Source organism: Ambystoma mexicanum, chromosome 3q (assembly GCF_040938575.1).
Source record: "Ambystoma mexicanum isolate Mex_15411 chromosome 3q, UKY_AmexF1_1, whole genome shotgun sequence".
Classification (NCBI taxonomy): domain Eukaryota; kingdom Metazoa; phylum Chordata; class Amphibia; order Caudata; family Ambystomatidae; genus Ambystoma; species Ambystoma mexicanum.
In genome coordinates, this window is record NC_090926.1 from 1,266,685,831 (window position 1) to 1,266,699,883 (window position 14,053).

Consider the following 14,053-nt stretch of genomic DNA (forward strand, 5'->3'; position numbering starts at 1 on the left):
AATCCATGCCAGACCCATGCTGGAGAACAACAGTTACAGGTAAGTTACTTGTTCCTTCTCCAGCATGGGGTCTGGCATGGATTCACATGCTCATGAATATAAGAATAAGGAACAAGTTACTTACCTGTAACTGTTGTTCTCCAGCATGGGTCTGGCATGGATTCACATGCTCATGAATATTCCCCGTCGTCAGGCTGGGAATCCTCGGTAAAGAAAAAACCAGTATCAGTTTCGTTTCTGATCTGTCTTTCGTAGTAATAACCAATCACTGGTCTCTGCGTCATACTGACCACAGCCAATGACTGCCCTCTACCTAAGCACCGCCTCTGGCAGCCATCTTCAGATTTGGAAGCACGTGAAGTGGCAGTATGACCAAGTGAAGAGCCGCAGAGGGGTAGGCGGGAGGGTTCGCATGTGAATCCATGCCAGACCCATGCTGGAGAACAACAGTTACAGGTAAGTAACTTGTTCCTTCTCCAGCATGGGGTCTGGCATGAATTCACATGCTCATGAATAAAGAATACATAGCAGTACACACATGCACAACCACGGGAGGTGGCAAAGGCTCAACATTAAGCATCACATCAACTCAACATTAAGCATCTTACCTCCTCACCAGGCTCACCTCAGGCGAACAGGTTGCGCAGCACTGCTTGGCCGACCCTGGACTCCTCCCTGGAATCCCGGTCGACGCAGTAGAATTTCGTGAAGGTGTGCGTCGACCTCCACGTAGCAGCCCTGCATATGTCCAGCAGGGGCACACCAGATAGGAACGCCGTGGTAGCTGCGATCGCTCTGGTGGAATGGGCTCTCGGACGGCCAGGCAGCGGTCGGTTTGCCAACCGGTGACAGCACATGATACAGCCGGAGAGCCATCTGGAGATGGAAGCCTTCGAGAGAGCCTTCCCCCGATTGACAGGTCCAAAGTTCACAAAGAGTTGTGACGTCTTCCGAAAACCCTTCGTGCGGTCCACGTAGAACTTCAGCGCTCTAGCTACATCCAGCGAGTGCAAAGTCCTCTCAGCCGGCGACGAAGGCGACGGGAAGAACACAGGTAACACCAAGGGTTCGTTGAGATGGAAGTCCGACGGTACCTTGGGCATGAAGGAGGGGTGCGTCCTGAGCACTACCCTCGTGTCGTGGAAAGTCAAGTACGGGGCCTTGCAGGAAAGGGCCTGGATCTCTCCCACTCGTCGTGCGGAGGTGATGGCCACAAGAAAAGCTGTTTTCCACGATAGAAACTTCAACGGGGCCAAGTGCAGAGGCTCGAACGGAGGTCCCATGAGCTTGGTCAGCACCACGTTGAGCTCCCACGCCGGGGCCGGAGCCTTCACCGGCGGGAACGATCTGAACAGTCCCTTCATGAACTCTTTCACCAGACGATGAGACCACAAGGACGTCCGGCCCGTGGTTCTGGTGTATCGGGAGATCGCAGCAAGATGAATCTTGATGGACGCGTGTGCCAGACCCGCTTTGGCCAGCGTCAGCAGGTACGGCAGTACTTGGGGAGCCGTAATCCGTAGAGGGTTAATCTTCTGTGCGCGGCACCAGACAGAGAACCTCTTCCATTTGTGTCCGTAGCATTTAAGAGTCGAGGACGCCCTGGCCTTTGCAAGAACCTCTCTGCAATCGGCCGGTATGTCGTATCCTCCAAACTCTAGCGCTGCAGGAGCCAGGCCTGCAAGTTCAGTGACTTCGGGTCGTGGTGGAGGATGGCGCCTCCTTCCCTGGAGAGTAGATCCGCGTCCGCCGGCAGCTTGATCGGCGGGGACGCTGACAAGTCCAGCAAGTCCGGGAACCATATCTGCCTCGGCCACGCAGGTGCGACGAGGATCATCCTGCACCGTGACCTCTTGAGCTGGTTGATGAGCCGGATTAGCAGAGGCAAAGGAGGGAACGCGTAGAGGAACAGGCCCTCCCAGGGGAACGAGAAAGCATCGCCCATGCTCCTCGTCTGGGGAAACCTGCTGGCGAACCTCCGGCACTTGGTGTTCGTCGCCGTCGCGAACAGGTCGATCTGGGGTGTGCCCCACCGTCGGAAGAGGCGATCCACCAGATCCTGCCGTAGTTCCCACTCGTGGCACGAGCGCAGCTCCCTGCTGAGTGAGTCGGCGATGGTGTTTTTTATCCCTGCCAGATGAAACGGCACCAGAAAAATCCCTTGGGCGACGGCCCAATGCCACAGGTCCTGCGCCTCCTTGGACAGCGCTGGGGACCTGGTTCCGCCCTGTTTCCTGATGTAAAACATGGTGGTGGTGTTGTCGGTGAAGATCCTCACCACCTTGCCCTTGAGGGACGGAAGGAAGGACCTGAGGGCCCAAAACACTGCACGGAGCTCCAGGACGTTGATATGTCGGGAGCCAGAGTCCCCTTGCGTGCAGATTTTCGGTGTGCGCTCCCCACCCTTCCAGGGAGGCATCCGTGGTCACAGTCTCCTGGTGGGCTGGGGCCTGGAAGTCCATGCCCGCCGTCAGATGCGCGCGGGTGCCCCACCACCGTATCGCTCGTCGGAAGCTCTCGTCGAGCTTGATCCTTTCCTCGAAGCTGCCCGTCGTCTGGATCCAGCGCGCATCCAGGAATTCTTGCAACGGGCGCATCCGGAGCCTGCACATGGGAATGAGGTAGATGCAGGAAGACATCATCCCGAGGAGGGACTTGATGGACCTCACTTTGGCCGCGTCGGCCACCAACATCCGTTGCACCTTGCCCAAGATGGTCCTGGTCCTCTCCTCCGACGGGGAGGCCAGAAGGGACACTGTGTCGAGCCTCGCTCCCAGAAACAGTGCGACTTGCGCGGGCACCAGGTGGGATTTGGCGTAGTTCACGGAGAATCCCAGGTCCGTGAGGAGTTGGACGGTCCTTGCCGTGTGGACCACGGCGAGCTCCCTCGTCTTGGCGCGGATGAGCCAGTCGTCCAGGTAGGGGTAGACGTGAATCCCCTCGCGGCGCAGCTGCGCCGCCACCGGTGCGAGGCACTTGGTGAATACCCTGGGTGCCGACCGTAGTCCGAAGGGAAGGGCTTTGAACTGGTAATGACGCCCTTGGACCACGAACCTGAGGAATTTCCGGTGCCCCTTTAGGATGGGAATGTGGAAGTAGGCATCCTCCAAATCCAACGACGATAGGAAGTCTCCTTCCTCCAGCTGACCCAGGACGTGCTGGAGGGTGACCATCCGGAACTTCTGCGCCTTGATGAACTTGTTCAGACGTCGCAGGTCTAGGATGGGGCGCCATCCTCCCGTCTTCTTCTTCACGAGGAAGTATCTCGAGTAGACTCCGGAGCCCCGAAGCCCCTTTGGGACGAGTTCGATGGCGCCCTTCCTGAGCATCGCCTTCACCTCCAGGAGAAGTTGAGGGGCGTGAAGTTCTTTCCTGGCCACGGGGGGGACGCGCGGGCACCTTCTTTGAAACTCGAGCGCGTGGCCCCGGGCCAGGGCGTCCAGCACCCAACGGTCGGTGGAGATGGACTCCCACACGCTGACGAAGCCCGCCAGCCGGCCTCCCACCGGGGTGCTTCGGTGGGGGCCCGACCCCACGGCCGGTTCAATCCTGCTTGGACGCGGCCTTGCCGCCTTGACCTCCTTGGCGACGACGGCGGGGTCCGCTAGACTTGCCTCGTCCTCTGTAGGCCTCTTGCGACGACGAGCGGGCCGCTTGACGGTAGGAAGCGAAACCGCCGCCGGAACCTTTGGAGGCGCCCTTGCCTCCGCTGCTCCGAAAGGGCGTCCGTCGTTGCTGCAGAACTCCAAGGGCCCGGGCCGTCTCAGTATCCGCCTTAATGGCCTGAAGGGAATCGTCCACTGTCTTCCCAAACAGATTGTTCCCGTCGAAGGGCATGTCCAGGACTCTGGTCTGGACGCCCTGCCGGAAGTCCGTAGCTTTGAGCCATCCACGACGTCGAAGGCAAACGCCGTTGCCCAGCTGGCGGAACCCAGTGTCGGCGATGTCCGTCGCCACGGTGATGGCGTGGTCCGAGGCCACCTCACCTTCCTGCAGGATCTCCAGGGCCTCCGCCCTCTTGTCGTCCGGCAGAAAATCCAGCAGGGGAGCTATCTTGTACCAGAGCTCCCTGTCGTAGCGAGCCACGATAGCCAAGGCGTTGGCCGCTTTAATCGTCGTCGCTGCCGACGAGATGACTCTACGTCCCATAGCATCCAATTTCCTTCCCTCGCCGTCCGGCGGGGAGGTCGATGTGGAGGCCGCACCCCCCCCCGCTTTCTTCCTGGCTGCCGCGGAGACGACGGAATCCGGGGTAGGCTGCGCCCGGAGGCACAGGGGGGCCGTGTCCGGGACCCGGTACTTTTTCTCGTACCGGTCTCTTCTAGCTGGCGTCGTGGAAGGGTTCTTGAGGAGGGAAAGGCCCTCATCCCAAATGTCGTCCAACAGAGGCACTGCGAGGACCGTCTTCCTCTTGGCCTCGCGCCGCTGATAAAGGAAGCCTTCCTTTTTCTTCTCCTCAGGGCAGAGTTGGAAAAGCTCGGAAGCCCTGGAGATCATGGAGTGGAAAGATCCGATCTCGTCGGGCGGAGAAGCCCTGGCGGGAGGCGACGACGGAAAATCCTCGTCGTCCGTACCCGTCGCTGCCGTGTCAGTCCCCGTATCATCCCCTCGGGTGGACGGGGAGGAGGGCTGGGCGGGGCGCGACGGTTGAAAAGGAGGTGGTGGATGGATCCTTCTTTTCTTGGTAGGGGGAACACCAGAAGGTCCCGGTTCTGGATCCCCCGACGGGAGAGGTTCCTCCGTCGGTAACGGTAGCCTCGTCCTTATCTCGGAGCATAAGGACTGTATGGCCAACAAAATGGCCGCCGAGTTGTCTTGCGGCGCTGGCAGAGGGGATTCCGACGGGCGAGCAGGGGCCCCGTCGGTATCCTCGACGATGTCGTCGTCACCTGCGTCGGGGTCCATTCCGACGGGCTGGCCTTCTTCCACGCCTAGGCCGTGGCTTAAGACCTCGATCAGTTCCTCTTCTGAGGTTGAGGCCGAATCTACGACGACGCCCTGCCCCCCCTTCTTCCCCACGGAGGGTTTCACGGGGGTCCTATCGATGGGCACAAAAGAAGACTCCCTCTGAGGAGGCAGGGAGATTCTGGGCCCCGAGGTCGCCACCACTGGTGCAGCCTCCACAGGCTGAGCCAGGGCCGCCGCAACCGTTTCGATAGAGGGCTTGGTCGGATGGATCAAGGCCTTCACCACCTTAGGTGCGCTCACCGCCTTATCCTTGAGGGAGGGGGCACTGCCACGCTCCTCCTCTGCCTTAGAGCTCGACCGGGGCCTCTCCAGGAGCTTCGCCGGGTGCTCGGCCTTCCTCTTACCCGACCCAGAGCGCCCTGCCTGACGCCCGTAGAGCCCGACCGTTCGGCGCTCCCGGTGCCAGCGGACTTGCGGTGCTTAGCCTTATGTTGGGCCCCCGTCGCCGGGGCGCCCTCAAAGGTCTTAGAAGACCGCTCGGATTTCTTCTTCTTCTCGCCAGACGGGCTCTTACCCTCCAGCCAGTTGGCGAGACGTTGATGGCGGTCCTTCATGGTCCGTTCCGACATGTTGCCGCAAAACGCACAGTCCTTCTCCACGTGCGTCTTGTCCTCATGAAGGCAGTAAAGGCAGAAAGAGTGTTCGTCCTCCTTAAAGACGTTCTGCAGCTGGCATCCAGGGCAGACCCTGAACAGCTTTCCGGGCGTCGAGCTTCCCTTCTCCTGGGCCATCTCCGAGACCGGGCCTGAGAAGCTTCTGGAGTCCTCCGAAGTGTAGCTCGACGAATCTTCACCCTTGAGGGGCACAGACGAATCCGACACGGGTCCCCGTTGATCGGATGTAGGATCGGTGGAGCTTGAGGCTCTTTTGACCGAAAGAATCGAAGTTTTTTGTGAAAAAAGCGCGAAAAATAGCACTAACGCTCGAGAGCAATAGCACGAGGATCCCAACACATGAACGTGCGGTAAAAATCTGAAGATGGCTGCCAGAGGCGGTGCTTAGGTAGAGGGCAGTCATTGGCTGTGGTCAGTATGACGCAGAGACCAGTGATTGGTTATTACTACGAAAGACAGATCAGAAACGAAACTGATACTGGTTTTTTCTTTACCGAGGATTCCCAGCCTGACGACGGGGAATATTCATGAGCATGTGAATCCATGCCAGACCCCATGCTGGAGAAATAGCAGTACACACATGCACAACCACGGGGGGTGGCAAAAGGCTCAACATTAAGCAATACAAAGAACTCAACATTAAGCATCTCTTACCTCCACACCAGGCTCACCTTAAGCGAACAGGTTGCGCAGCACTGCTTGGCCGACCCTGGACTCCTCCCTGGAATCCCGATCGACGCAGTAGAATCTCGTGAAGGTGTGCGTCGACCTCCATGTAGCAGCCCTGCAGATGTCCAGCAGGGGCACACCAGATAAGAACGCCGTAGTAGCAGCGATCGCTCTGGTCGAATGGGCTCTCGGACGGCCTGGCAGCGGTCGGTTAGCCAACCGGTGACAGTGCATGATGCAGCCGGAGAGCCACCTGGAAATAGAAGACTTCGAGAGCGCCTTCCCTTGATTCACAGGTCCAAAGTTTACGAACAGCTGTGATGTCCTCCGGAAACTCTTTGTGTGGTCCACGTAGAACTTCAGCGCTCTAGCCACATCCAGCGAGTGCAAAGTCCTCTCGGCCGGCGACGAAGGAGACGGGAAGAAAACAGGTAACACCAAGGGCTCGTTAAGATGGAAGTCCGACGGCACCTTGGGCTTAAAGGAGGGGTGCGTCCTAAGCACCACCCTCGAGGCATGGAAAGTCAAGTATGGTGCTTTGCAGGATAGGGCCTGGATCTCTCCCACTCGTCGTGCAGAGGTAATGGCCAACAGGAACGCAGTCTTCCACGACACAAACTTCATAGGTGCGGAGTGCATCGGCTCGAATGGGGGCCTTTGCAAGAACCTCTCTGCAATCGGCCGGTATATCGTAGCCTCCAAACTCTAGCGCTGCAGGAGCCAAGCCTGCAGGTTCAGCGACGCCGGGTCATTGTGGAAGATGGCGCCTCCTTCTCTGGAGAGAAGGTCCGCGTCCGCCGACAGCTTGATGGGAGGGGACGTTGACAAGTCCAGAAGGTCCGGGAACCAGATCTGCCTCGGCCACGCCGGTGCAACGAGGATCATCCTGCATCGGGACCTCTTGAGCTGGCGGATGAGTCGAAGCAGCAACAGAGGGAACGTATACATGTATAGGCCGTCCCAGGGGAACGAGAACGCATCGCCCATGCTTCTCGGCTGGGGAAACCTGGTGGCGAACCTCTTGCACTTCGAGTTCGTCGCTGTTGCGAACAGGTCGATTTGGGGTTTGCCCCATCGTCGGAAGAGTTGATCCACCTGATCCTGGCGCAGTTCCCACTCGTGACACGCGCGCAGCTCCCTGCTGAGCGAGTCGGCGATGGTGTTTCTTTCTCCTGCCAGGTGGAAGGGAACCAGGAACATCCCCTGGGCGACCGCCCAGTGCCACAGATCCTGTGCCTCCTTGGATAGGGCTGGGGATCTGGTGCCTCCCTGCTTCCGTATGTAAAACATTGTCATGGTGTTGTCCGTGAAGATCCGCACCACCTTGCCCTTGAGCAACGGGAGGAACGATTTGAGAGCCCAGAACACGGCTCGGAGTTCCAGGACGTTGATGTGCAGGAGCCTCTCCTCCGGGAGCCAGAGGCCTCTCGCATGGAGATCTCCGGTGTGGGCGCCCCAACCTTCCAGGGAGGCGTCCGTCGTCACCGTCTCCTGGTACGCCGGCGTCTGAAAGTCCTTGCCCGCCGTGAGGTGCGTTCGAACGCCCCACCACTGAATCGCCCGCCGGAACACCTCGTTGAGGGGGACCCTGTCTTCGAAGGTGCCCGTCGCCTGCATCCAACGGGCGTCGAGAAATTCTTGAAGAGGGCGCATCCGGAGTCTGCAGAGGCGCACCAGGTAGATGCAAGAGGACATCATCCCCAGGAGGGACTTGATGGACCTCCCCCTGGCCACGTCCATGGCTAGCAGGCGCTGCACTTTGCCCAGAATGGTCTTCGTCCGTTCTTCCGCCAGGCGCCTCACCGTATCGAGCTTCGCTCCCAGAAACAGGGCCACCTGCGACGGCACCAGGTGGGACTTTGGGTAGTTTATGGCGAATCCCAGGTCTGTGAGTCGCTGGACGGTCCTCACAGTGTGTTCGACGGCGAGTTCCCTCGTCCTTGAGCGGATGAGCCAGTCGTCCAGGTAGGGGTAGACGTGAATCCCCTGCAGGCGCAGCCGCGCCGCCACTGGTGCCAGGCACTTGGTAAAGACCCTGGGTGCCGACTTCAATCCGAACGGCAGTGCTCTGAATTGGTATTGGCGTCCCTGGACGACAAACCTGAGGAACTTGCGGTGACTTTTGAGGATGGGAACGTGGAAGTATGCATCCTCCAGGTCCAACGACGATAGAAAGTCGCCTTCCTCCAGCTGTCCCAGTACGTGCTGGAGGGTGACCATCCTGAACTTTTGTGATCTGATGTATTTGTTCAAACGAAGGACCAGGATGGGGCGCCAGCCGCCCGTCTTCTTCCTGGCGAGGAAGTACCTTGACTACACCCCGGAGCCTCCTCGGGACAAGCTCGATGGTGCCTTTCCTGAGCAACGCCCGTACTTCCAACAGCAGATGCGGGACGTGATTTTCCTTCCTGGCCACAGGTGGAATGTGAGGGCACTTCTTCAGGAATTCGATAGAGTGTCCTCTTGCCAGGGTATCCAGCACCCAACGGTCGGTGGAGATGGACTTCCACACGCCGACGAACTTCGTCAGCCGGCCTCCCACCGGGGTGCTTCGGTGGGGGCCCCGAGACCACAGCCGGTTCATTCCTGCTTGGAGGTGGAGGCCTTGCCGCCCTGGCCACCTTGATGACGAGGGGCTCCCTGCTTGCCGCGACCTCTGTAGGCCTCCTGAAACGAGGAGTGTGCCGCCTGGCGGTAGGACGACGAGCCACCGCTGGATCCCTTGGAGGCACTCTGTCTGCCTCCGGAGCTCCGAAAGGGCCGTCGTTGCTGAAGGGCTCCTAGGGCGCGGCCCGTCTCCGTGTTCGTTTTTATGGCTTGGAGGGACTCGTCCACCGCCTTCCCGAACAAGTTGCTGCCGTCGAACGGCATGTCCAACACCCTGGTCTGGACGTCCTGACGGAAGTCGGTCGCCCGGAGCCAACCCCGTCGTCGTAGGCAAACACCGTTGCCCAGCTGGCGGAACTCGGTGTCGGCAATGTCGGTTGCCACCGTTATGGCGTGGTCCGACGCCACCTCGCCCTCTTGCAGTATTTCCAGGGCCTCGGACCTCTTGTCGTCCGGCAGGAAGTCCAATATGGGGGCCAGCTTAAACCAGAGCTCCCTGTCGTAACGGGCCACGATCGCCAGGGCGTTGGCCGCTTTGATCGTCGTCGCCGCCGACTAAATGACCCGCCGCCCCATGGCGTCCAACTTCTTTCCCTCGCCGTCCGGCGGGGAATTCGACGACGAGGCTCCTGACCCCACCGCTTTCTTCTTCGCCGCCGCCAAGACGACCGAGTCTGCCGTTGGCTGGGCCCTGAGGCACAGGGGAGCGGTTTCGGGGACCCGGTACATCTTCTCGTACCGGTCCCGTTTGGCTGGTGCCGTGGACGGGTTTTTGAGAACCGACAGGTCCTCCTCCCAGATGTCATCGATTAGGGGCATCACGATGACCGTCTTCCTCTTGGCCTCCCGGCGCTGATAGAGGAAACCGTCCTTTTTCTGCTCCTCCGGGCAGAGCTGGAACAATTCGGCCGCCCTGGCGATCATGGCGTGGAATGAGCCAATCTCGTCGGGCGGCGAGGCCCGGGAGACGGGAGACCCGTTCCGTCGTCGTCGCCATCACCCTCAGAACCCATCGTCGAGCCCAGCGCACCGTCATCTCCCGACTCGTGGGAGGAGAGGGTTGGGTCCTCCGTCGTTTGTTCTGAGGACTTCCCGACGGGCCAGGTTGCGGGTCCTCCGGCCTGGGCCGTGGGAATCTCGTCCTTATCTCAGAGCATAAGGACTGGATGGCAGACAAAATGGCCGCCGAGCCATCCTGAGGCCTAGGATCCGGCTGCGCCGGAAGGGAAGGCCGCTCTTCCTCACCCTCGTCGTCTTCCTCGGTTATATCACGAGGATCTTCCTGACGGGATCAAACCTTCTCGAATTGGACTTCGAGGTTCCTCACGGCCTCGGTCAGTTCCTCCTCCGAGGCTGACTCTGAGCTCGAGGAGGGCACCGTGCCCCCCCTCGCTTCTTCCATCATGGCGGCCACGACGATGGGCTGAAAAGAGGATTCCCTCCTTGGCGGCAGGGAAACTCTAGTCCCGGAGGCAGTCTCCGCTGGCGGTGTCTGCCGGCTTGGCCAGAGTCGCCGCGATAGCCTCGATAGAGGCCTTCGCCTGCTGGGTAGGGGCCCTCACCACCTTAGGTGCGTCCCGGGCCTTCTCCTTCGGGGCAGGGGCGACGCCTCGCTCCCCCTCTTCCGAGATCGGACGGGGCTTCTCCCGAAGCTTACCCGGGGTCTCGGACTTTCTCTTCCCCGAACCGGAGCGTTGGCTCGTGGTTGACGGTGCCGGGGAAGGTGCGCCCTGCCTGGCGACCGAAGAGCCCGACCTTTCGGCGCTCCCGGAGCCAGCGGACTCGCGGCGCTTGGCCTGGTGTTGGGCCCCCGTCGCCGGGGCGCCCGCACAGGACTTAGAAGCCCGCTCGGACCTTTTCTTCTTCTCACCTGTCGAGCCCTTCTCCAACCAACTTGCGAGACGGGATCGACGGTCCCTCATGGTCCGCTCCGACAAGTTCTTGCAGAACTGGCAGTCCTTCTCTACATGAGTCTTGTCCCCATGAAGACAGTAGAGGCATCGCGAATGTTCGTCTTCCTTAAACACATTCTGCAGCCCGCATCCAGGGCAGCTGCGAAACAGCTTGGGTCCGGGCGACGAACTCGCATCCTGGGCCATCTCGAAGTAGGCCGCGAATCTTCTGGAATCCACCAAGAAGTTGATTCGACGAAATCTTCACCCTTGAGGGGCGTAGGAAAATCCTGCAATGGGTAGCCGTTAACGGGTGTAGAAACGGTGGAGCTTGAGGCTCGATTAACCGAAAAAAGTGAAAATTCACCTGAAAAAACACGGAACACGCAGTAAAAGCTCGAGAGCTAAGCACGAGGACTCCCAACACTTCAACGTGCGGTAAAAATCTGAAGATGGCTGCCAGGGGCGGGGCTTAGGTAGAGGGGAGTCATTGGCTGTGGTCAGTATGACGCAGAGATCAGTGATTGGTTACTACTATGAAAGACAGATCAGAAACGAAACTGACACTGATTTTTTCTTTACCGAGGATTCCCAGCCTGACGACGGGGAATATTCATGAGCATGTGAATCCATGCCAAACCCCATGCTGGAGAACCAATCAAGACCTTTCCACGTCAGAGGCCCAGGAGCAACCTTGAAAAATGAATTCAATTTGCATCGGGCAAGACACTCCGACCTAGCACAGCAGTCTTAGAGATGGTACCTCTGCACGACAGGAAACGCCAAGGAGGGGGCTTCTATGGCCAGTAACCCCTTGAACATGGTGACTTCGCCTACACCAAGACCACCTGGCTTTCCAGAAAATGTAGCTTTTGACTGGACTGCAAGAAGCAAAAGAATACCAATACTGACGCCAATAGCAATGCCAGGGCACAGTTAGATTATCAGTCATGCCCATAACCTTACGGCAACTTGATCGTCTACAAAAAAAACACCACACTGGAAGGATAACGTCCCTCAATCAGGGCAGAACAGCAATGGGACAGGCTGCATGCCTGCCACACCGATCCCCGCCAGCAAACCATCTAAAATAAACAAGAACTCAAAGCATTGCACATTAACTAAGAAATGAAATTGTGTTGTTGCTTATTTGGCAACAACAAACTTCATGTGCCGAGAAAACCATTCCTCAACGCAGACACTCCAGAAAGAGGACACGTGTATGTCCGACCCATGAACATACAAGTTAAAAATGAACAGGAATCCAAAACGAAAGCCTACCTGAAACGCATGTTCATAAATGCTTAGGAGAAGTACCCTGTCATTACAAACAAGCCTTGGAACGCCTCTCGTACTGTATACAAGTAATGGCAGGTGACCACATAGGCAAGGAGTGCCTTGCTGGTACAAGCAACCCCAGCTTAACGATTCAGAAACAAGAGAACTGCAGCGCCTATTCAAAATGAATGCAAGGGAGCAGACAGACATGGACTCCAAAACCCCACACATCACACTATACACACACCACACAACAAATAAAGCGACTGCAAGAGGCCAGGTCGCTGAAAAAATACAAAAACACACAACTCTCACACCCGCCAACCTGTCAACCTGTCAAATATGCCACAAGCATACAGATCCCTGCTACGGGATGCTCCTCTGTACCCATCTGGCCTGGAATGATACTCGCACCCGAACAGGCGCGTCAACATTTCATGCTTCCTCCCCGCCTCTCCCTCGCTAGTAACTTACTGTTGCCTCTCCATTTCGGTCACCGAGCAAAGGGGCAGATGCTGCGCCCTCTAAGACGCAATTTCCTCACACTCCATGCAAGGCCGCTTCTGCTTGCCTTGCTTTGTCTGTGCTATAGAACCGATCTTGCCCTTTCCCGACACTATCGAGTTGACATGTCTTTTCTTGCCTGCAGTGCCATCATTGAAAGATGGCACTGCCCCTCGACCTGCAGATTTAGAAGGATTGCATCTCCTATGAGCCTGCAGTGGCAATATGGAAAGTACGGCACTGCCCCTCAGGTAGAACAGCACCTCACCACTCCGGCATTTCACAATGTCCCCTCTCCTGGCACTGCTAGATCGGTACTGAAGGATAGCATCAGCCTTTCTGTTGGAGTGCCAGGCAGAGATCCCAAACTCACTCCCTTATACTCACACTGCCTGCTCATCCAGCTCATCTCCTATCCGCCCCGACATGTTCTTCAGAACCCGGATGCTGCCCGACACCAGTTCCAGCTGGTCGTCCTGCTGGTCCATGATAAGCTACGGAACAAGAGAGGAACTCGTTAAACAAAGTTTAAGCAAAAAACTAGCAGCCCCAACTAAATCCAGTCAAGGGACAAGAAAGGCCTGCAGAGCGGGAGGCTGTTCCACCGAAACACTGGACCATGGTATACCTTCATTGGGCTGCAAAGCAGACACCCAGCAATGCAAGGCCAGAAAGAGAACAGGCAAGCCTGCCTGCTCTGCCTTTGGGCCATGGAATGTATCTAGCTATGTGGAGATGCTGCCCAACTGGACACCCAGCAGAGGGCAGAAGCACTCCAGTCCAGCCGCTGGTCCCCAAAGTTCAACCAAACAACAACTCAGAGAACCGGCAAAACGCCATCCTTTGCCATAATGTCACTTGGACAACATATTTTATTACAAAAATATACACAAAATAAAACATCAAAAGTATGTGCAAAAGAGAAAAAGAAATTCATTACAAAATGGAAACATGGCGGATTACATCCATCCCCAAAACTCGCTTAACAAATCTTAATAGCAATTTGGAGGGCAACCGTGTTTCTTCTCCAGAACCCTTTAGTATATATGTTGTCAATAGCGTGGACAAATCTATCAAAATATTATTCTCTTATTAAAAGCATTAGATGTGCGAATTCTACCAAGAGTTGCTTGTTGCAGTGTTGATGTCTGTTCTCACTTGCCTCTAATGCCCTGTATCTCCCTAGTAGGCAAGAGGCTAGAGCAGCGGATCTCCACTGCCCTGAGGGGAAGGTGTGCAGATAATGCCCTGTATCTCCCTAGTAGGCAAGAGGCTAGAGCAGCGGATCTCCACTGCCCTGAGGGGAAGGTGTGCAGATAATGCCCTGTATCTCCCTAGTAGGCAAGAGGCCAGAACAGCGGATCTTCACTGCCCTGAGGGGAAGGTGTACAGATAATACCCTGTATCTCCCTAGTAGGCAAGAGGCTAGAGCAGCAGATCTCCAACGCCCTGAGGGGAAGGTGTAGAGATAATAATGCCCTGTATCTCCCTAGTAGGCAAGAGGCCAGAACAGCAGATCTC

General features: G+C 57.5%; 1 protein-coding gene across 1 annotated transcript in view; it reads right to left on the reverse strand.

The window, feature by feature from the left end:
• The window catches only part of STX10 (syntaxin 10), a 182,227-nt gene that overhangs the window by 34,485 nt on the left and 133,689 nt on the right, over window positions 1-14,053 (reverse strand). The window contains exon 6 of the mRNA XM_069604306.1: window positions 12,920-13,026. Coding sequence (XP_069460407.1) covers window positions 12,920-13,026 — 107 coding nt within the window. The remainder of the gene's footprint in view (window positions 1-12,919; window positions 13,027-14,053) is intronic.